The sequence below is a fragment of the Mustela nigripes genome, chromosome 7 (genome assembly GCF_022355385.1).
Source record: "Mustela nigripes isolate SB6536 chromosome 7, MUSNIG.SB6536, whole genome shotgun sequence".
NCBI lineage: Eukaryota > Metazoa > Chordata > Mammalia > Carnivora > Mustelidae > Mustela > Mustela nigripes.
In genome coordinates this window covers 13,336,747-13,361,318 of record NC_081563.1, presented here as the reverse complement: position 1 = coordinate 13,361,318, position 24,572 = coordinate 13,336,747, and the positions used below count along the sequence as shown (strand labels likewise).

General features: G+C 36.7%; 1 protein-coding gene and 1 non-coding gene across 8 annotated transcripts; both read left to right on the top strand.

The window, feature by feature from the left end:
• The first annotated feature begins 3,807 nt into the window (after positions 1–3,807).
• On the top strand, positions 3,808–24,072 carry NT5C1B (5'-nucleotidase, cytosolic IB). Of its 7 annotated transcripts, XM_059407546.1 has the most exons (11): positions 3,808–3,840; positions 5,626–5,715; positions 6,024–6,206; positions 6,808–6,945; positions 8,423–8,428; positions 8,825–9,292; positions 9,627–9,794; positions 10,954–11,083; positions 14,125–14,247; positions 14,683–14,867; positions 23,740–24,072. In XM_059407546.1, the coding sequence occupies exons 1-11, from the start codon at positions 3,808–3,810 to the stop codon at positions 24,070–24,072; spliced, it is 1,857 nt and encodes a 618-aa protein (XP_059263529.1). The 7 variants fall into 7 exon arrangements, with proteins under 7 accessions (XP_059263529.1, XP_059263530.1, XP_059263525.1 ...); XM_059407547.1 differs by lacking the exon at positions 8,423–8,428 and having other exon boundaries at positions 5,626–5,714; positions 6,074–6,206; XM_059407542.1 differs by lacking the exons at positions 6,024–6,206; positions 8,423–8,428 and adding an exon at positions 8,467–8,469.
• Positions 10,453–10,555, top strand: LOC132022896 (U6 spliceosomal RNA). The gene has a single exon (XR_009405785.1). It is a non-coding gene; the product is annotated as a U6 spliceosomal RNA (small nuclear RNA).
• Positions 24,073–24,572: the final 500 nt, after the last annotated feature.

Below are 24,572 nucleotides of genomic sequence, written 5' to 3'. Positions count from 1 at the left end.
AAGGCCCAACAATCTGTGCATATTTTTTTAATGAAGTAAACTTCTTAAAATTTTGAAATAATTATAGATACATAGTCAATTGTTAGAAACAATAGAGAACAATCCCATCACCTTTGCCCAGTATAGCCCAATGGCAGCATCTTGCAAAACTATAGTACAGTGTCACAGCCAGGATATCAACACTGATACAATCAAGTCAAAAATAAGAGTTCTTCTACCATCATAAAGATCTTTTATGTTGCCCATTTATAACCATAATTTCCTCTTGCCCTCATCTACTTCTTAAGCCCTGGCCACTACTGTCCCCATTTCTATAGTTTTATTATTCAATAATGTTATATAAATGGAATCAAACAATATAATTTGGGGGGGTTGGCTTCTTTCATTCAGTATAATTCTATGGAGAGTCATCCAGGTTGTGTGAATCAACCAATCAATCATTTTGGAAATATTCCAAATATTCAATAGTAGGGAAATACTTATGTAAATTGTAGCAGACCCACTCTAGAGCATATAGAGTCATCAAATTGATGATTACTCAGACAACATAATATAATGAAAATACCTTTTTCTAACATCGTATAGAAAAAAATCAAGATATTGAGTTATATATACTGTATAATTCTAATAATATTTTATGAAGGAAGAAAGATTAAACTTTAAGCCAACGGATGAGGAAACTTTGGAAGAATGTAATTATAAATATGACTATCAGGATACTGAGTTCACAGATGCCAACTTTTTTTCAAACTCTCTAATTTCATTATCTTTGAACCTATCTACATACATATAAAGATTTTAAAATATAAATAAATATTGACATTACGACATGTTAGTGACTTTGTGTCTTTTCACTCAGAGAAGAAAAACTATAAAGGTAATAGAGCCACTCTCCACAATATTAATTTCAATAGATCAGGGTGGACATCGTGAAGAAAAAGATTCTTCAGAGTCTTCCAAGTACACTAGTGTCTAGTTGTATTCCTCAATATGCATCTTATGTTATGAAAATCTCCTGGCTAACGGAGAGTTGACTAGTGTCACAATCTCACAAAAAAATAAGAAATAGCAGAAGGATGGCCAAGTAGGAATTGTGTCCCACAAATGACTCTCCCATGTCCTCTTCACTCTGTCAGGAGAATGGGTATACTCCTCTCAGTAACCATGGCAAGAATCAAAACACATTTGCCAAATAGATGAAGAATGACTATTTAGACATGTTTGTGGTATTCTACAATATCTTTTAAGCCTTTTATAGAGCTCTTTTCTTAAAACAAAAATTTTCTCCACAACTAAAACTGACAATGAAAATTTCATTATAAAAACCAATTTTGGGTGATCTGGGAAGGGTGCACGACAATGTCAGAACTTTGCACTGTCTTGGCTTTATTACTGAGGTTGAACTCATAGAGAAACCAATCCAAAACAAACAGAAGATATGTTGCTGTGACAGCGAATTTTTTGTAACAACTGGACTGGGCTAAGCTGGTTAGACACTATTTGAGTGTGTATGTAAGGATGTTTCTGGAAGAGATTAGCATCTGAATCAGTAGACTGGATAAAGAAGGTCCACAAACATCGTCCAATCCAGTGAGAGTTCAAACAGAGCAAAAAAGGTGGAGAAAGAGTGAATTCTCCCTTTCATGTTGAGATTGAACACCCATCTTCCTCTCTGGCTCTCTGAGGTCACAGCTCCTGATACTCAGACCTTTTACCCTGAGGCTTAAACCAGTGGTTCCTCGGGTTTTCAGGCCTTTGACCTTAGATTGGGAGTTCACCATTGGCTCTCCTAGTTTTCAGGGCCTTCAGATTCAGACTGACTCATATCACTGGTCTTTCCAGTTATCCAGATGGCTAATGGCATACTGCGTGACTTTCCAGCCTTCACAATCACATGAATCAGTTCCTATAATAAATGACTTCTTATATGTCTGTATATCTCTTATTAGCTCTGTTTCTCTAGAGAACTCTATCTAACACAGCTGCCTACATGCTATGTGTAGTTTTCAGTGCTCAACAACAAAGTCAATCAGAAGATAATAAAAGAAAACAAATCAGGAAATCTGAAAAAAATACAAATTATTATTTAATATCAACCTCAGCACTCATAGCAAAATGATACATTTAAATTTCAGTACATAAAATAATTCAAAATACTCATGAGGCTCATATTCTATCCTAGACTCTCTAATATGGGAAAAGACCAATAATCAAGGAACTTATTGAATATATGGACTTTGATTTCCATGGAAGAGTCATGGAGAGGACCAAAAGTAAAGCCAATATTGGCGGTAGGCTAGAAGGACCAGTCAGAAACCAAGAACTCTTTTATTCCCTCATATCTGCAAAATCTTTTCCCTGTGTTTTACAGAACGCAAATCTCAGCGCTCTCCTCTTCCTAACTGCCATTGTAACTATCCCCTCCTAGCCTGCCCTCCTTGCTCTTGTCTCCATCAGTAGGTCTAGAGAGTTTAGGATATGGGAAGAATCACCAAACTAACATTTGATTGATTATACATGTTTAGGAATAGTAAGTATTTTTAAACTTCTGTTCCTACAACCAGATTGCACTGGGGATTAGAGATTTCTATTTTGAACTCTCTAGTATAGCTACAGCAGAATTATGAATAAAACAGTGAAGCAAATATTCATTAATCACTTATAAATACCAGGCACTGTCTTAAGTACTTCATACTAGCTCAACTATCACAATTACAATTTGATGTTGATACCATCATTTTCTCCACGTTGTAAATATGGAAATTGAGGTTTAGGAAGATTAAACACACTTGTTCAAGATTGCTGTGAGATACTGGCAAGGGCTAGGATACAGGAGGAGAGTGGAGAAAGAATTCAAACCAGGTCCTCTAAACTTGAGGCTGCATGTTTCACTTTCTGGAAGACCCTTTGGAGAACTTTGCTTAAAGCTGTCAAGAACTTTTGATTTCCAAACAAAGTTATGAACTCCAATTAAGAGAGGTAGAAATCTGCCTTAGCTCATGATGGTCTGACCAACTCAGGCTCCTTTGTGAGTCTTATCTAAAGCTTGGGTGAAGATAAAATCAGAGCCATAAAATGCATTGCATTAGTAGACCCTGTAAACCAGGGTTGGGGGCTGGATTTTACATATCTTCTGTGTGCATACAAGAGGGACAAATGTGTGTTTAAAAGTTCAAGCATGGCAAGAAAGACAGTACAGCTATCATTCTACTACACTGTGTCTGGACATAGGGAAAATGCTTTGAAATGTGACATATGGCCAAATGGCCTTGGCACTGTGAAAGAAATACCCAACACAAAAGCTAAAAACAAGTCTAAACTTCATGTCTAGAACGAAATCTCAGCTGTCAAAAATAGTCTGCAGATTGCAGGAAGTTCTCCAAAATCTATTGGGATGAACAATAATAAATGATTGGGTCCACAAATGAGTTTACCATTCATTTTGGCACTGCCAGAAAATGTACAGCCACAGTGGGGTTTATATGATGAGTAATATAGTAATGTTTAAAAAGAAAGAAGCAGTAATACTCATATTGCTTCATATTAAACATTTTAAAATTGTTTAGACATCACTTCCTAAAAACTTTAAGAATGGTTATGAGAGGATGTACTCAACTATGAAGAAATACTATTGCTTTTTTTTATAGTCACATATTCAGAGTCAGTTTGTTACTATGGAATCACATATGATGTCATAAATTTGACATTCTAAATGCAAACCTAGGCAGAGTAACCGAAACATCAGGAAATGGAGCTGGGGAGAAGAAAACCTGCATAACAACGAAAGAAATTCAGGACTTAAAAGAAATGAGTCAAACATCCCTGAAACAGAAAAAGAAGGTAAGTGAATTGAATGTCCTAGAATCCTGCCAAGGAGCTAAAGAAATGTAGACATCAACAAATGTAGCTATCATTACCTCTGGGAATGTTCTGTAACAATTAAATCACTTCAGATAATGAATATATCTGGAGTAAAGGGAAGGAAAATAAAGAATATAAAGAATGGAGAAAAGTGAGATTAAAGCATTCAGAATCAGCCTATCTAATAATATAGCATTTATTAAGCATGTGCTCATATGTTAGTGGCAAGAGGAGAAAACACTGTTGCTATCTTTGAAGAATGCACAGCTTAGTAGGGAAGAGAATACATAAACAAAGTACAATTCAGTGCTCAGTAAAAGTATGTACAAAAGACACAGGCAACACAAAGGAATGTTTAACTCTGGGAACTTCTCCCAGGTCATGCTGAGCTGGGTTTTGAAGAAGATTAAAGAGGAGGTTACGAGGAAATAGGGTGATATGTAGACAAATACAAGTCATTTAGCACAAGTGAACATACAGATAAATGTGTACCATGGTGGGCAAGTTGGAGGTAGACAGGATACACCATGAGACTCTTGGTCTGTAAAGCCAAGTGAATGAAGAGTGTATCTAGAAATGAAGCATAACTATATTTATGTTTTATAAATAGCACTTTAAACAGATGGATGGAGTGGATGGATCTAGAAGTTGGGAGGATTTGAGGTTATGAAATCTAATTAAAAGTCTATAATATTAGGAATGCAGGCCCATAACGTTCTGAGATCTGGAACAAGACAATGATAATAAGGACGGAGAAAAGGGATTATTTTTAAATATCTTTTGCAGTTATAAGTGGCAGGATTTTATGGTGATAATGTGGAGAGTGGCTGGAAGGATTTTAGGATCTAGTTCTAGGACCACATAGCTCTGCCATTCTCTGCAGTCATAGACTCAATCATCCAACTTACACTAATGCAGAGTATTAATGCACAGACTGGTCCTGACCACATTGGTCTAAGCTAGAAGCTGAGCTCTTAAAACTAATAACACTAATCTTGATCACAATATACCTACCAAATTAGCATGAAGCAATACAAATAATGCTCCAATACAATGGTATTTCCTACAATTGAAAAGGAACATATTTGAATAGTGTCCATGACACAAATCATCTCCCTGGGCTCCCCCACAAAGTCTTCCCTATCAGTTTGTTCACAAGAGACCTCCTTTCACTCTAGCTGGTATGAATAATTACAGAATATGTAGTTCTGTCAAGAGATCTGCATAGGATTAAGAACCTTGATTTTAAAAATCAAGCTACTATTGGTGAGGCTTAGATTCACAGAAGATTGGAGTTAGGGTTTATTAAGAAAACAAACAAGTTTCAATTCTACATGGCCAAAGGAAAAGTTCCCTAAGTAGCAACATTCAGAGTATTAGAGAAAATAAAAGTTATTCTGTGGGGGAAATTTCACATTTAAATCAAGGTCCTGCTGAGCTCTGGAAAATTCTCCTGTAGGATTTTTGCCTGCTACCTTTTTTTTTTTTAAGTGATAAATGCCTCATGCCTCAAATCTACAAACCAAAATATTTCTATATTAAAAAATGTTTATATAGTTCTTTGATATGTGTTATTTTTATTAACATCTGTTAGAACAGAAAGAAAATGTCTAAAATGTATATATATATGATATGTATATCATATATATTAATTATATTGGAAAAGAGGCAAATTCTAATTTTTATTCATCCTTTTATTCCCAAACTCAAGGTTTCTAATGCTCCTGAGATTAATTAATAAACATTCTTTGTTTCCATATTAAGAATGAGACTGGATCGAGGAACTCAAAAGACAGCTTAGACACAGAGAAAAGAAAAGATTCTGAGAAATCAGGAGTTCGTCTGAGCACTCAGGTGAGCTGACCTCTGTAGAGTTGGTTAGAGAATTAAAGAGAAGAAAAACACAATAGAAAATTTAAGGGGACAAGAATGTTCTGGGAGGGAAGACTGAGCTGCCAAGATTTCTATTAAGGGATACCTAATGTCCTCATGGAGAGGTTAAGGACAAACTAGGAGAAGCTAGTCCCTGCCTTCCCCACCAGTAGACATCTCCATAGCCATCTTCTCTGTTCAGCCTATGGGAGGAGACTGGTCTTTGTTCAGATCAGGGAGGGAAGGGGAGTCTGGCCATCGCATTGACCATTTTCTGCACAATCTTTCAGATGAGGCGTGCAGTCAATCCGAATCACTTGCTGAGATGTTGCCCCATGCGAGGTCACTCGTCGTGTAGACGCTGCCTTTGTGCAGCTGAGGGAACAGTACCTCTTGGCCCCTGCCGCACAATACGTATTTATATTCACATGTGCCTGTTGTGGGAGCAGGGCCGGCAGATCACCATGATCAGGGTGAGCAGAGATCAAACTACTGATTTTGGAGGGGAGCCACAGGCAATCTGGGTGAGGGGAAGGATATGGGGAATAGAAATTTCCACTTGCCTCTCCATAGTGTCTTCCAGTTTGACTCCTCCCAAAGGAAATGCTAGAGTATTCTACCTCCCCTTGGGCAGCTGATTGAGAGCCCTGATTCAGCCTCCTTTAGATGTTAGCTGCCCTCATCTTTGTAGTCAAAAATGACAAAAATGTCTTCTTAGCTTCAGCTAAAAGGCTTAGACTTAAAGGAAGAAGTGGGGAAAAGGTCAGAAAAATGGTCAACGCTACCATGGTCCATATAAGAGTCACAGATGAAAAAATATGAGACATCAGGTTTGTTTCTTAGTTTTGGATTCTCCTCCAGGTGGATCTCCACTTTTTTCTCATCATGAAATTTAGGATTGGGCCAGAGCTAGAATAGTACATAAGGGTCAATACTGAATTAAGGTCATATAGGACAGGGACCTTCTCATTGGGTTCTGCTATGTTTAGCTTGAAATGGTGGTTCTGTAGGCACATGTGCAGCAGGAGTGGGTAGTGGGGTATTACACCCCTGGGTCTCTTCTTTCCTCCAAAGGGATCACAGGAATTATCATTGCCAAAGACTGATTCCCGGGGGTACGTTGTGCGAAATCAGTGGTCCCGAACTTCACGGAGTCCATCCACCAGAGCTCCATCAGTAGAAGAACCCAGAAGCAAGAACACCAGTCTTAAGGTAGAGATGGGAGATGAAATGAAGAAGAATGTGATATAATAATGATGATGATAATGATAATGATAATAATAATAGTTAGCAATTATTGATGCTTTCTTTGTGCCAGGACCTATCCTATGTGCTTCACATGTTTTAGCTAACTCAGTGATCATTAAAACAAACAATAAACCCATAAGCCCCATTCTACAGTTGAGAAAATTGAAACACAGAGTAACTTGCCTAAGATCTCACATTAATAACACTAATTGAGGTAGATTAAAACCCAGGGTCACTAAGTCTATAAGCTGTGCACTAACTTAATGATTAAGCCCTCTGACTTCTCCATCTTTCCTTCATTCATTCAATGATTATTTGCTGAGTAATCAAGACTTACAAGGTGGGATGGGCCAATGTTTACAGCAGCAATGTCCACAATAGCCAAACTGTGGAAAGAGCCCAGATGTCCATTGACAGATGAATGGATAAAAAAGATGTGGTGTTTATATACAATGGAATACTACTCAGCCATCAAGAAAATCTTGCTATTTGCAATGATGTGGATGGAACTGGAGGGTATTATGCTAAGCAAAATAAGTAAATCAGAAAGATATAATTATCATATGATCTCACTCATGTGGAATTTAAGAAACAAAACAGAGAATCATAGGAGAAGGGAGAGAAAAATAAAATAAGATGAGATCTGAGAGGGAGGAAAAACCACAGGAGACTCTTAACTATAGGAAACAAACTGAGGGTGCTGGAGGCAGGGACGAGGCTGGGAGGATGGGGTCACTGGATGATGGAGATTAAGGAGGGCACATGATGTAATGAGCACTGGGTGTTATATGCAACTGATGAATCACTGAAAATAATAATATACTATATGTTAATAATATACTCTGAAACTAATAATATACTATATGTTAATTGGATTTAAATTGAAAAAAAAATGAAGAAGGGGTGGAAAAAATCAACGAGGTAGATAAATTGTTGAAAAGTATTGGATTGTGTGGTGCTTTGGTCCCTTAAATAGGCCTGGCCCCAGGAGGAGAAAATGCTATTTCTGAGATTAAGTTTTTGGATGCAGAGAGAGAGTGACACAGACCTCACCACTGGGAGAACATGTGTCTCTGTGAAAAGGGGCTAAATAGTCTAACCAGGAATATGCCTTCTGAGACACGTGAAACAATCATAAAAAGTGAAATAATATATAGATGCCTAATAATTTATTGCGTACTTTAGTAAAGATATTTTTTTGTAGAATCCTTCCTTTTTATTTAGGAAGATGATTCCTAAATAAAAGAGTTCCATTGGCAAACAGAGTTCTAAAGGCGATGGGAAGATACTCGGCTTTCCAGTCTACCAACCTTCCCAGCAATCACTGCATTAATTATAGGGCAAATGTATAAAGAGATGCCTCCAGGTGTTTTGTAGAATCTGCTGGTAAGAACATCTGGTCTTAGTTGCTCATAGAGTTAACTGGAGGTCACAGATGAAGGTAGAGGTGAGCAAGAACATCCTACCTGGAGGTCACTGACTGAGCAAGTTTAAGGGAAGCAAGCAACAGAACTTTGCAAACTACAGACCAGATGCCTAAGGGCAGGGAAGAAGACCTGTGCCCTATCCACTCCAGAAAAAAAGGAAAAAAAAAAAGTGTTAGTTGCTGATGGGGAAGGTGGGGGAAAATAAAAGCAGTCTATCTCTGTGTCTGTATAAGAGAGGTACCCAATAACTGAAACATCTGAGCCCCTTCCAGCCCTACTGAAAGGAGCTCGGATGAACCAGGATCCTACTAACGGCTAAGAATGGAACAGAGGGAAGGGGGACGCTTCTTGACTCCTGCTGGGCAGAGATGGGGACAGGTGAACATCTAACTCAGACTCCTACTTTATTGCTCCAGCTCCCCAGTAGCTCCACAACCTCCCGGACTTCATCCACCTCCCCCAGCCAGCAAGAGTCCCTGAAGCAGCTGTCAGAGGAGCCCTCGCCGCCCACACCACCTTTGCCTTCCACTCCACCTATGCCTCTGGACTCGCATCCCCCTACCCCGCCGGAGCCCTTTAGCTCCTCCAGGCGCAGCACCAAGATGCACGAGAATCCTGAAGCCTGGGCACATGGCATCGTGCGGGAAATCCGGGACTCCCGGGAACCCATGCCGCAGAGAGATTACCCGCGCACACCCCCCACTGAATGGAAGGCCTATACCCAGCGCAGATCAACCTACTCTTCCCAGCTAGATCAGGACTGTCTGTCAGAACTGCCCCGGCAGCATCACCAACGCGAGGAAGAGGAGGACGAGGACGAAGCCTACTGGGCCTCAGTGAAAACTCTGTATGAGAAGATCCCCAGCTGCTCCCGCCCCCGACCGGTAAGCAAGTCCCACAGACCTGGTACTGGAAATCTGCCTCCCCATCCCCCTCCACCTCCCACCTCCGCCCCCAGACCCATTCTAGCCTGCAAACCTGAGTCTCTCCTAGCCTCCCTTCTCTCTAACGTGTGGGCAAGTCCTGCGCTGGCCCTGCATCTCCCCTACTCCTGCAGCCTCAGTTGGGAGGGAATCCTAACTCTTGACTGTCTCCAGCATCCCAGTGCTCCAAGTGGGGCCTAGCTGTTTTCTTCCCACCTTGCTCTGGCATCAGCCCCTTTTCTGATCCCTTCGGTCCTGTGACTGACTCTCCTCCCATTGGCGGCCCTTTCTGCAGCCCAAACCCAAGAATGCCATCACCATCGCTGTGTCATCCCGGGCGCTTTTCAACATGGTGGACGGGAGAAAAATCTACGAGGAGGAGGGTCTAGAAAAGTACATGGAATATCAACTCAACAACGAAAATGTCATCCTGACCCCAGGACCTGCCTTCCGCTTTGTTAAGGTACCCTGAAAAACTGTGTTTGGAATGTCAGGACCCTGGATGGAGAGGGAAGGACCCAGGCAGACCCTTGGGATCTCATCCAGTGTCCCTTATCATTCCTTGCACCCTGTTGCAATTCTTGCCCTTTTCACGTGGACCCCAGGTCAGTTTATGCTTCCCACAGAGGCTCCAAGACTGGTGAGGAAGGGCCTCCAGTTCTAGATTTGGGTTGAGAAGGCCTTCAATAGAGTTCTAATCATGACACCTGTTAGAAACACCTTTGTTCCCTTCCTAGGAGTGGCACCAGAAGCAATAATAAGCTTACAATCCCAGTAGTAGAAACAAAATGCCTCATTAAAATGAAATAAAATTCACTTTAGATGGTTTTTTCCCCAAACATAACATATTAACAAAAATCAAGATGATCTTGGTTGGCACTTGGTTGGGGGTGGGGACATGATTTTAATAGAAAAAGTAAGGTTCTCTGAACTTATGCTGAAATGTATAGCACTTATAACACTGATCCTCTACATAACTTAGGGAAATGTTATACAATAACATCATAACTAGGTAGAAAAAACGACATCTACAAGCTGTGAATAGAAAGTACTTATGAGGCATGATAGAAGCATCAGGGGAAACCACTAACCTAAAGATTCAAGGTTAAAAAATAGACAAAGTACGTTGGTAGCACATATCCTAAAATTGGAACAATACAGAGATAATTGGTATTGCTCCTGTGCAAGGATAGCATGCTAATTCATGAAGCATTCTATATTCTATATTTTCACAATAAATGATAATCTCAAGATGATCAAGAAAAGAAAAGCAGATTTTAGGAATCAAAGAAAGAAAAAAAAATTGGCAAAGCTTGGAAAAGTTAGCCTGATCCTTCTCTCTACCTACCCCAGAGAGAGAATTTTAGAAAATCAAATGTTGTTAACAATTTTTTCAACAAACATTAGCTACCTATTCAGCAAATATTAACGAGGTTCTGTATATGAGTCTGAAAATAGAGAAACAAATGGCATAACCGTGCCTTAAAGGAGCCATAATCTCTCAGTGAAGAGTCTCCAGAGTTTGAATTTGACACCAGTGATATCCTTTCTCCCCAGACCCCAGACTCCAATAGCCACCTTGCCTGGCCCTCTTTACATGCACTCATGTTTGTAACCTGCAGGCACTGCAGCATGTCAATGCTAGACTCCGTGAGCTGTATCCTAGTGAACAGGACTTATTTGATATTGTACTGATGACTAATAACCATGCCCAAGTGGGAGTGCGGCTTATAAACAGCGTCAATCACTATGGTAAGTAAAATAAATACCATGTGGAAGAACAGCTTGCTGCTCTGGGAGAGAGAAGCCATGTTATTTTGCTAACTGTGGCCTCACTAATGCAGTGTCTTTGATACTGACACCCCCTTCTGCGTGAGGAATGTTTATTTGCCTATGTCAGAGAAAGAGAGGCCATGTTCATTTTTAACTTTAGCACAGAGTTGGGCCCAAAGCCCTGGACTTAACTTGTCAAGTGTGAATTTCAAAGTCTTAATCCCAGCTCCTGCAATATATTTCTCTGCTTTATGTTCTTCACTTCTGAACTTGACTTCAAGGAGCTATCAACCCAGAGGCATTCTCTGTGTGATCAAACTTCTTGCTCACCACAGATCTGTGTTTAAGGTTTGTGGGTTTTCACCTTCCCTTTCCACTCTTACAATCTGATTCTCCCTGACTGCTCTCCCCACACATCAAATCCATACCCATGTCAGCAAAATTATCTTTGTTCCTTTACGTGGAAATTTTGACTGACTCTAGTCCCCTCCTAGCATTTCCATCAGTGTGTTGGATTCTTGAAGAGAAAAACCCCAATTTCCTGGTATGGAATTATATGACTTGTTATTTGGGGATCTTTAGACTATTTTCTAAGTGACCTATCCAGGTTTATGGGTACATCAAGTCAAAATAAGATTGAACTTTGGCATATTTAAATTCAAGGTTTAAAGTAGGCATGTTTATGAATAATCAAGATGTATTATAACTAATGAGTTTTCCATTATCCTAATTATAAGGCTGATGTCTGAGGGGTCCCTGGGTGGCTCAGTCAGTTAGGCATCTTTCTGCCTTTGGCTCAGGTCATGATCCCAGGGTCCTGGGGTCCCTGCTAAACAGGGAGCCTGCTTCTCCATCTCCCTCTTCCACTCCCCCTGCTTGTGCTTTCTCACTCTCTCTCTGTTTCAAATAAATAAAATCTTTTAAAATTAAAAAAAAAAAGGCTGATGTCTGAGATACATTTTTTTTTTAAAGATTTTATTTATTTATTTGACAGGCAGAGATTACAAGTAGGCAGAGAGGCAGGCAGAGAGAGAGAGAGAGGAGGAAGCAGGATCCCCACTGAGCAGAGAGCCCGACGTGGGGCTCGATCCCAGGACCCTGGGATCATGACCTGAGCCGAAGGCAGAGGCTTTAACCCACTGAGCCACCCAGGCGCCCCGTCTGAGATACATTTTAAAAAATACTTGGCTTTCAAAAATGCAGCTTTCAGTGTTATGACATGGAAAGGAACACAGATAAAATGTTTAGCATAGATGAGTCCCATAATCACTCAGTAAATAGCAACTATTACTTTTTACAACACACAATCTTACACAGTTTAGTAGGTGACTTAGGTCTATCTATCCCTCACCAAACTGAGCCCAACAAGGCTAGTAGCATAAAGAGGCATAGTTATCACCCATCAATTCTGCTAATAAATTGACTGAGCTCCATCTTCTCATGCAGCCTTATTCATGAAACACCAACAGCCTTTCACCTGGAAAAGGTAGTTAGTTGTTTCCCTTCTCTAGGTGTTGAATGCAATTTGTATCTCCCTCTTCTATGGCTGTTACATTATCATTCTCTGTTTTACATGCCCAGCTGCTCAGTGAACTATGATCTCCTTAAGATGGGAGAAGATGTTTTAATTGTTTCTGAAGTCCCCAATGTCACCAAATAATTTATGCTCATATATTAATATTAATTTATATTACTTAAGGGTTTGCAGAATATACTTTTGCCACTTATGCCCAATGTCAACTTAAGTGAAAAACTGAGAGTATTTCATTAACATCATAGCAAACCCGTCCATCTCAATTGTCAATGGACCGTATCCACTCTGTGGGTCCACACAGATGAAAAACAACTGACTAGACTCAACATTCTGCTTTATATCATGTGCAGCTACCCAGTTTATTATGGCTTTAAAAAAACTTTGAATGGGTATATACTATCTTATAGGCATAATGTTATACTTTAACTGTTCTCAAATCATTAAACAGCGTTCTGCTTTTATAAATTATCCTGAACTGGGAGACATTTACACATCAATCTTTATCAGAGTTTCAGATTATTCCCTTAGAATAAAACTAACAGGTCAAAGGGTAAAAGCCAATTACATTTCTTAATACATATCGTCAAATTACTTTCTAGGTAGTTTGTACCAATTTGGATTTTCTTCTAAAGTGAAAATGGGTGCCTATTTTATAAAACTTTAACCAATATCTAGCATTTGTTTTTTAATTGTTGTTGATTTGAAAGACATTTAATGGTATTTTAATATTTAGTCTCCTAAATAATCACATTTAAAATGTCAAGTCAAGGGACACATGGGTGGCTTGGTCAGTTAAGCAGCAGGCTCTTGGTTTTGGCTCAGGTCATGATCATGGAGTCCTGGGATCAAGCCCTGATTCAAACTAGGAGTCTGCCTCAGGAGTCTCTCTCTCCCTTTCCCTCTGCCCCCTCCACCAACCTGATTCGTGTCTGCTTTCTCCCTCTTTTGAATAAATAAATCTTTAAAAATAAATAATAAGTACAATTTCAAATCAAGGAAAAAAATTTCAGACCTGTTGTTGTTTTTAGAAAACAGTTTAAATCCTAGCACTGCTTGTCATTACCATTATATTGTTCCTGAAGAAATACAGAGGGTACTTAAAATAGAGGCACACATGAACTATCTCTTTCAATAAGTAAATAGCCTATGGTTGAAGAAAAAGAACTCTGTCTAATTTAGACAAGAGTCAATGTGAGTCACTGGGCGTAAACAAGTTGTTATGTCTCAATTTCCTTTTCTGTAATGATAATAATTTCCATCATACAATTGTTGTGAGACCAAATTAGCATGGTCTACATGGACATACTTTATTTAAAAACAGCTTTTTTATATATAATATAGCAATTTTTCAATATTAGCGTTACAAAGCTAATTCTAAAACCTCAGTAAGCACTCAATTATTTCTAAGACAACTCGGATTTACATTTACATTTAAGCATATTGTCTTGAATCTCTGACATAAAAAATCTTTCTTGCCCAATAATAGGTTTATTAATTGACCGCTTCTGTCTGACTGGTGGAAAAAGCCCCATTGGCTATTTGAAGGCATATCTTACCAACTTGTATCTTTCTGCAGATTCTGAAAAAGTACAAGAAGCAATACAGGAAGGTATTCATTTGGTTTTATCTCTCAACTTAATAGAGAGGTTTGCACTAGTGTGACTTTCATTGGGCTTCATATATGATTATGCCGCTTATGTCCTTGTTAAATTTTCTGCTAAGGTGTTTCCACATGTAGCAGCCCCTAAATCTGTCTTTTAGAGCTTTGACTTTATTGGAGGTGGACATTCTCAGCGATTGTCCTACACTCTATTTTACACTTCCTCATCTATTATAGAAATGGAGGCAATGTGTAAACAACTATTTTGAGATGTGTGGTTATAAATAGCAATTGAGTCATCAGGTTAGCTAGAAAAAAAAAATATATATATATATATATATTTCAAGGTCTGGGAGGATCTTTTTTTCTTTTTTTAATCATTAAAATGGTAGAAGAAAGTGATGCCCCTGAGAAGAGTATTAATAAATCTCCATGGTCTGCCAGGCATTGCCTCTGCAACAATGTTTGATGGAGCCAAAGACATGGCTTACTGTGACACACAGCTCCGTGTGGCCTTTGATGGGGACGCCGTACTCTTCTCTGATGAATCTGAACATATTGCCAAGGAGCACGGGCTGGACAAATTCTTTCAACATGAAACACTATTTGAGAATAAGCCTCTTGCTCAGGTAGGTCCAGTGAGTCTAATTTAATTTTTATCTACTTATTTTCCAACATATATATGCACATATTTTTAAAATTATTTTAGGCAAGCCAATCTTCATTTCTTACCCTTTATACTTTGTTCCCTTTCTTATCCTTCATACTTTTCTTCCTTTCATGATCTCTTCATTTTGAAACATCTACTGCCCACTTGGGATTTTTGTTTGTTTGTTTGTTTTGTTTTGTTTCAGCATTTTTTATCTATCCTTTTTGGAAGTGTTTCTATGGTCTTCTCATGATAATGAGTTCACCTCAAAATTACAAGTAATAGAGGTAATATGGCTTACCGTAAGCTATTTCTACATAAGTTCTCAGAATAGTAAAGTGATTTCCAATAGGTCAGTAAACATTGGTGGACCTCTCTGCCCATAAACCTCAAACTCACTAATGGCATTACTTAATTGAGAAAATCTGCACAAATGAGAGCTCAAATTGAATCACAATAATGAGCCTCAAACAAGTGCAAGCTATGAACACCTAATCAAAATGAAACCGAATATTTAGGTTTTTTGGAATCAATCCATGAACTGAAGTGTTAAAGTCACAGTTTTAAAATGAACAAAACCTACAACTTCTGAACCAAAGGAAATCCGAAACCTCAAAATATTCTCCAAACTGAATCTGAACTGACAGATGAGTTTCAATCTAAGAATTTTAGCAAAGAATTCATCTTTTTTTCTCAGCTCTTCTTGAATGTAAGACAAACTTAAATGTTATTATTTTTGTTACACTTATAAAAGTATATATAGACTAAATGAAAGTCAAAAAGTTTCACTAGCTCACCTCATATCACAGCAAGTGATATTTAAATTGTGTGTATGTGTGTGTGTGTGCATGAGAATGCACACACATGTAACTTCATACTCCCTCCCTAATAGCTTCTTCAGAAGCCTTGATCTTAGATTATGAAGTTGTTCAATGTTAACAAATTGAAAGGAAAATCCTTTGTTGTATTTTACTTAAGTCTGCTTTGCTGAAATTCAGTGCCCACTGTGTAGTAGCCTCTAACTACTACTGAAATTTGGAAGATTTCCAGAAAAAGAACACTTAAAAAAAAAAAAGAACTTTCAAAAGCATACTTAAAGATGATCTTAAAATATCATTTTCTCATTACAGGTAAAGAATTGAAATTTCTTTTAGACTTGCCATTAATTATTTCCCTTTTCCAAGTTAAAGAACTTGTTCTTCCCGTTAAACAATTGAAATTGTGAAGCCCAACACTAGTTATTGCTGGAATACCCACCACATTTCTATTAAACATACTTGTTTTCATTATGCAGTCCTTCTGGCAGTGGATAAAGATGCTGCTTTTTACACAGACCAGGTAGCTTTTCTATAAACAGGCTTTGCCAATGTGTTCCACTCATGAGAAAGAAGTTATGGGGTATGATTATTACCCAAGCTTTCAAGTATGTTGGTCATGGGACTTAAGGCTTGCTCATGACATTGTCTCAAATGGAGGAGACAGCTGAAGAGGATTAACTTGGCCACTCTTGTAACTTTATTAAAAGCCTCCAGTGTGGCACCATAACAAGTAGTGGACATTTCCTGATTGATCCCTACCTTGTCTCACCATTCTCAGACAGTTGTTCTCCAACTGTGTGTGTGTTTGTGTGTGTGCACATGTGTGTATTTTAATCAGAACTGTTGAGATATAATTTATATACAGTAAAATTCATAGTTTTTAGTAGATGCTTCTAAGAGTTTTGACAAATGGATACAGTTATGAAACTATGACCAAACTCAAAATATTCATAATACTCACAAAATTCTCTCATGCCTCTTTGTAGCCATCCTATCCTGCTATCTCTAGGATCTATCTACTACTAATCTGATTTCTGCGCCTCTAGTTTTGCCTTTTCCAGATGTCACTTAAATGGAACCACACAGGATACAATCTTTTGAATCTGACTTCTTTTATTAGCATTATGTTCTTGAGATACATCCATGTCAGTCCATGTGTTAGTAGTGTCTGTTCCTTTTTATTGTTGAGTCTCTTCTATGGATGTACCACATTTTCTTTAGCCATTTACCTGTTGAAGGATATTTAAGTTGTTTCCAAATGTTTGACTTTTATAAATAAAGCCATTTTAACATTTGTATACAGGGTTCTGTGTAAACTTAAGATCTGATTTCTCTTGGATAAATACCTAGGAGTAGGATTACTAGGTCACACAGTATATGTGTCACTAGGTCATATATTTAACTTTATAAGATTCTGCCAAAGTATTTTCCAAAGTGACAAGACCACTTTGAATTCTCAATAGCACTATATGTGAGATTTTGTTGCTCTATATTTTGCACTGGTAAGTTGTTTTTTGTTTGCTTCTTCTAAGCTATTCTAGTGATTATATAATGGTATCTGTGGTTTAAATTTGCATATCTCTAATGAAAAATGATATTGAATATGTTATTAGGTGTTTATCTGCCATCATTTGTACTTTTTGGCAAATATATCTGTTCAAATCTCTTGCTCACTTGTATTGGGCTTGTTTATTATTGAAGTTTGAGAGTTAACATATTCTGAAGAGAAGTATATTATCAGATGTGTTTTGCAAATATTTTCTCTCAGGCCCAAGACAAGCATATCTTTTTATTCTTTTTATCTTTCAGTGTATGTTGATGAACAGAAACTTATAATTCTGTTGGAAGTTCAACTTGTCAGTTAATGCCTTTATTACTTGTGTTTTTAATGTCATATCCAAAAACTGACAAAGTCTCATAAATTTCCTATGTTTTTGTACATTTTGTAATTTTAGTTTTTCTTAAGGATTATGACCTATTTTGAATTAACTTTTATATTTATGCAAAGTATTGATTAAGTTGACTTTTAATGCTTATGGGTATCCTAATTGTTCCAGGATTATTTGTCAAAAAGACTGGCTTTCTATTCCTTTAACATAGGTGTCTATGCTTTTACCAATATCACACTGTATTGATTAGTGCAGTTTTATAGTAAGTCCTGAGATCAGGTAGTGTGAGTTCTTCAAATCTGTTATATTTCAAAATTCTTTTGGATTTTCTGATTCTTTTGCATTTTTATACGGATTTAACAATGACCTTGTGCATTCCTGGAAAAAAAAAATCTGCTGGAATTTTTATTTTGATTGTGTTGAATTTTTAGCTTAATCTTGGGTGGGGGACAGCTTAATAGCAAGTTTTTCAATCCATGGACATGGTATATCTCTCCATTTATTTAGGTTTTCTTTGATTTTTTCCATCAGTGTTTCAAATATTTTTGTGTCCAGATATCACTTTGTTAGATTTCTACCTAAGTTTTTCATAATTTTTGGTGCTATTGTGAGTGATATATTAAATTTTTGATTTCTAATCTGTTTGTTATAATATACAGAAATACAACTAGCTTTTGCATATCAACTCTGTATCTTACAACTTTGATAAATTGACTAGTTAGTATAGTAAAAATTTTGTAGATTATTTGAGATTTTCTCCATAGACAATACTATGAATAAAAACACTTATTTCTATATTTCCATTCTATATGTGTTTTAATCATCTTTCTTGCCTTATTACTTTTGCTAGTTCATTCAGTACAGTATTCAACAAGAGTGATAAGAGGGCACATCCTTGCCTTGTCCCTGATCTCCAGGGCAGATCATTCACTCTTTGACTCCTAAGTACATAGAGAAAATATATTTTGTATAATTTCAGTCCTCTAAGTTTGTTGAGGAGTGTTTTATGCGCAGAATATGGCCTATCATGGTGAATGTTTTATGTGTAGTTGAGGAGAACGTTGATTCTGTGCTATTGAGTAGTCAAAATGTCAATTAGCTTAAGTTGACAGTGTATTAGTCAAGTAATATTGCCCAAGTTTTCCGTATTGCCAATGATTTTCTATTTATTCTGTCCACTACTGAGGAGGCAGTGTTGAAGTCTTCAAGAATATTTTGAGGATTAATCTATTTTTCCTTTTAAATATATGCATTTTGCTTCATGCATTTTTAATCTCTTTCACTTAATGCCCAAATATTTAGGATTGTTCGATCTTCTTAGTGAAATAATCCCTTTTCGGGGCGCCTCTCCATTTATTTAGGTTTTCTTTGATTTTTTCCATCAGCCTTCGGCTCAGGTCATGATCTCGGAGTCCTGGGATCGAGTCCCACATCGGGCTCTCTGCTCAGCAGGGAGCCTGCTTCCTCCTCTCTGCCTGCCTCTCTGCCTGCTTGTGATCTCTCTCTGTCAAATAAATAAATAAAATCTTTAAAAAAAAAAAAAAAGAAATAATCCCTTTTCATTATGTAATGTCTCTTTCTGTCTGATAGTCCTAAAACCACCCCGATTTTTTGCTTTTTTCATTTTTTTGTTTTGTTTTTAAACTAGTGTTTTTATTGTATATATTTTCTATAATTTTATTTTAACTGATTATGTTTTTACATGTAGATTGCTTTTCTATTTAAATTGGCTTTCTTGTAGAATGATTACACACACACACACACACACACACACCCCTATCTATCTATCTCGTGTTGCTTTTTTGGTACGGTCTGACAATCCCTGTGTTTTAATTGCTATTTTTAGACCATTTACATTTAATGTGATCATTACTCTGGTTGGACTGAAACCTATCATCTTCCTCCTTTTTCCTATATGTTTCATCTGTTGTTTGTTTTCCCTTTTCTTACTTTTTTGCTTTTGGATTTATTATAGGTATTATATATTTCCAGGATTCCATTTTTTCTCCATTATTGACTTATAACCCATTTTAAATTTTTCAGTGATTACCCTAGGATTGACAACATACAACTTTAAGTAATCACAGTCTATTTGCAAACAATATAATGCCACATCATGTATAATGTAAGAATCTTAAAACAGTATATCCTCAACACATTCCTTCCATATTTTGTGCTATTGTCATACATTTTATTTTCAGCTATACTATCAACTTGCTATTATTTTTTATTTGACTAAACAATTATATTTAGAATGAAGATGGATAAGAGAAAAAATGTCTTTATTATTCATCTTTATTTTAATCATTTCCAGGGAATCTTCATTTCTTTGTGTGAATCCAACTTTCTCCCAGGTATCATAATCAATTTGCCATAAAACCATTTTTAACACTTCATGTAGAGCTTATATGCTATTACCAAAAGCTCTACTTTTCTTTGTCTGAAAAACTCCTTATTCTCCTTCATTTTTGAAAAATATTTTATTTGACTACATATTTTTTTTTGTATTTACCATATTTTTCTTTCAGGACTTTGAAAATACCCATTCATTATTTTCTGACTTCCATAACAGTCTCCAATACCACTTCAGTGGTGGAGGTTTTGTTTTGTTTTGTTTTGTTTTCCCTTTCCCTATAGCAGTGGATCTTTACCTATGCCCTAAGGGTGACAGTGTTTGAAGCCCCTCTTCTGGCAGTGTAACTTTTGTTACTTAGGAAACATGGGGCAAGGTAGAGTTTTAGTCTTTTCTCACAGTGGTAGCTGCTCCTGTCCTGCAGCCTGCACTACCAAGGACTGAATTCTCTCACTTTCTATCCTGCCTAAAGTCTTTCTCATAAACAATTAGGAAAGTCCATGAAAAAAAATAAAAAAACAAACAAACAAACAAAACCCTGTAAAAGAGTGTTTTGGGTCTGTAACTTTCAGGGCTTCTTTGTTCTCTTATTAGTCCACATTTGACCTTTATCAATTTTTTTAAATTATTTCAATTTTTCATACTTGCTTATATGGTGTCTGGTATATAGTCTTCCATTGATTTGCCAAAGCAAAGATGTGTCAATTCTTGAATTCCATATGTCCTTGAAGAGAACCTTAGATTTTCTTTTTTTTTTTCTTTAAGTTTCATGTTAGTCTATTGTCCTGTTACCTCAGTTCCCTAATGGGGTCAATAAATGTTAAGATTTTTCTTTTTAGATTATCTGGGTTTTTCTTGTTAAGATAGGAGTATCATCAGTCTTTCCAACGTTCTCCATCTTAGGCAGGTTCTAAATGTTTTAAGTCATACAGCTTATCAAAAAGGTATTTTTTAGTAACTTTACCTATTTATATATTTTTATTGACAAATTATATACTGTTCTTCTGCACAAATGTTTAAATTATAAAAATACCCAAAAATATAAATAAGAAGGGATCATATGGATACCTGGTTTCAATATGGTGACATATATGGACTGGTTTCTATTTATTCCCTTTGGAAACTACTCAAAAGCAGCAAGGAGAACTATATGCCCCTGTGTTTCAAAGTCAAATTAATCACAAGTTGGGTGACTCCTGCCAACAGTCACTATATCACCTTTGCAGCTTTTTCCAAAAAATAAAAAAAAATTAAAAAATAAAATAAAAATGATAGTAGTTTTTCTCACATATATATAGATATAGATCTTTCACTGTTAAAAAGTGAATTTTATTTGTTTTTTTTTCCCCCTGATATATGCTGCCTCAGAGAAACAGTGGTCTAGACAATGTTTAAATCTAAACAGAAAAATGAATAAGGCATGTTTATTAAGAAACAGTTTTTTTCTGGACAGCAGAGAAAAAGGGATCTTTTAAATTATGAAATCAAATCAGCCTGAAAATATTATCCTTAACCTTTGCCATAAACCCTCTAATTGTTCCAAGGAAAACCAACCTGCTTCAGTGATGAGTAATAAAAACAGAACCAGCACAGAATATAAGCAAAGATACTGAGAAAAAGGGTAAGAAGGGCAAAATCTAATAAGAGATGTAGATCTCTCACTAGAAACAGTAGCCAAAGTATAGGTAAAAATTGTTACTAAACATTTACTGTAACTTTTAAAAACTTAACAAAGCATGTCAGGGTCATAAAGTAGAAATGTTAGAATCTGGGGAGAGAAGGTAAAAATTGAATGGTAAAACTCTGGAAATGAGGAGAATTGAAAAATAGGATTTTAAAAAGAAAAATAATAGAAAATATATCACAGTTAAAGGAAATCCAACATATGCATAACTGGAATCCCTGAAAGGAAAAAAAAAAAAGTGGCATTATGTTCTGAGGGGAGAAAAGGGTTGTGTGTGGTAAACACAAAGTTGCAAATGTTGCAAAGTTGCAAAAGAAATTGAAAAAAATGATCATCATCAAGACCTGCCCTAGTAAAATTTTTTGACATCAAAGATGAAATAGTAATTCTTTGGGGAGACTTTACCTATGGGTGGAGAAGAAAATCACGTTGTCCTCAGTCTTTTCCATAACAGTATTCAATAGCAAAAGACACTAGAGCACTACTTATAAAAAAATCTAAGAAAATGGAAAGAAAATCTAAATCACAGATTCTATTATCCAGCTAAAAGTTCATTTAGGTAAAAAGAAAACAGAACAACAGTTGAAAATGTCATGGTTTGTTATTTCCATAATATTTTCATGAGAAAACTAGAAGACAACATTTTGGCCCATATGTAGATGGCCAGAAACACAAAGGGACAAATGAATACAAAATATATTTAATCAGAGAACTAAAACTAAAACAATTGTAGGGAATAGGATGGCAGAAAAGAAAGTCCACATTGTTTGTCCTAACAATGGGGAACTTATATAACTAATGAAAACTGGAAAAATGTGGAGGAAAAAGGCCTAAGGAAGAGTATGTTAATATCTTCAGTTATAATAAGTGATCAAAGGATAAGATGTAAAGCTGATAAACAGATGAAAATATTTAATAATGAAAATATAAACACTGAGAAAAAGGAAAAAAGTAAATTGTTTGGTTGTCCTCAGTCTTTTACCAAACAAGTAAATTCTATGGTTGCAAAAGAAATCCAGAATAAGAGAGAGATGAAGTGCTGTACTTTCATTATTTATCACTGTAAAAAATAATAGATCCTGGATTTAAAAAAAAAGAACTAACAGTACTATAAAAAGGTATAGTCACAAAGGTAACCACTAGAAAGAAATAATACAAACCTTCTTAAATCTTAGATGAAGCACACATACACATGCACAAAGGAAAAAACAAATACCCAATGAACAATCCTTTAAAATCTTTAAACAAGGAAAATGCAATAAAAATCAGAAGAACCATTATGACATATACTTGTAATAACGATAAATATAAATGGCCTAAAACTCTACTCTGTTTTAAAAATCAAGACTTCCAGATTGGAAAACAGCAGAATCCAAATCTTGCTCTATTCCAGAGAAACAGCTAAAACTGAGTGTTCAGAAAGACTGAAGATATGCACAGGCAATTGTAAATATAAGACAAGTCTAGATTTGGGGTGCCTGGGTGGCTCAGTGGGTTAAAGCCTCTGTCTTCAGCTTGGGTCATGATCCCAGAGTCCTGGGATCAAGCCCCGCATTGGGCTCTCTGCTCGACAGGGAGCCTGCTTCCTCCTCTCTCTTTCTCTCTCTCTTCTGCCTTTCTACCTACTTGTGATCTCTATCTGTCAAATAAAATCTTAAAAAAAAAAAAAAAAAAAAGACAAGAGGGCACTGAACTAGATAAAGAGTGTAACTTCATAATATTAAAGTGTGCAATTCATAATATTAAAGTGTGCAATTCACAAAAAGAAAACTTAAATAGTTCTTTTGGGGATTAACCAAATCTCATTTAAATAGAGTATCCCATTTTTGCCATGGATAATTTATGTCTGTTGCCCTTATACTTTTTATAGAAACTTTCACTATTAAAACATCAATGTTTAGATAATAAATTATATGGTCATCCTACATTTATTTTAGTAATGCAAGGATAGTTCTTTATAAGGAAATATACTTACATAAAATGCAAGGAGTTTCAGGATTGTTCCATTGGCAGTACTATAACCTTTTATAAGCTCTTATAAGCCTCTGCTTTTTTAGCATTCACTTTAGCTCACTGGATCACAGCTGTGACATATGTTCCTTTTACAGGGTCCCTTAAAAGGCTTTCTGGAAGATTTAGGCAGACTGCAAAAGAAGTTTTATGCCAAAGACGAACGGTTACTTTGCCCTATCAGGACCTACCTGGTTACAGCCAGGAGTGCAGCCAGTTCAGGCGCCCGAGTGCTGAAAACCCTTCGCCGCTGGGGTCTAGAGATAGACGAAGCTCTTTTCCTTGCTGGAGCCCCCAAGGGTCCTATTTTGGTGAAGATAAGGCCGCACATTTTCTTTGATGACCACATGTTCCACATTGAAGGGGCACAGAAGTTTGGCACCATCACAGCTCATGTACCTTATGGCATTAATCAAAAAATGAACAATTAGGGATGGGGAGGAGAAATAAAGCAGTAAGTCCGGTATTACAGAAGCCACTTCTTGTGGATCTCTAGGGTAATTAGACAGGTACTTCAGAAGACTGGACCAGAACTTAGTTCATTTGGAAAGATTTCCTCTGTTTTTGTTGTTGTTGTTTTGTTTTGTTTTTGTTTAACATTTTTAACCCTTCAAACTTCTTCTTTGAGCTCTCAGTACTGTTGAACACCAGTGCCCCTACCCTTGTGTGTAAGTCATACTGATGACTCCTCAGGGTAAGTTTAGAATTAGAATGTTTGAATGCTGAAAGGGCCAAAGCCCAGTAAGTTTTACAAAGCATTGCTCATTTTTGGATGTTAGTAAATAGAATGAATTTTTACCCTTTCATCATTGTAGAATATTGGTCCTCAAAGAAGGAAAGAGTAGGGTTAAACACACTCTTGAAAATTAGAGTTTTTTTATTCTGTTGCCTCTGTGACCAGCTTTTTAATCAATGCAAAATTAAAAGGTCA

Excerpts from the sequence above, each read along its gene's own strand:
- NT5C1B (XM_059407543.1), top strand. The coding sequence starts at position 3,808 with ATGAGTCAAACATCCCTGAAACAGAAAAAGAAG. Across the intron at positions 9,293-9,626 it reads GCTGCTCCCGCCCCCGACCG|CCCAAACCCAAGAATGCCAT; the intron begins GTAAGCAAGTCC and ends CCCTTTCTGCAG. Across the intron at positions 11,084-14,124 it reads AAACAGCGTCAATCACTATG|GTTTATTAATTGACCGCTTC; the intron begins GTAAGTAAAATA and ends GCCCAATAATAG.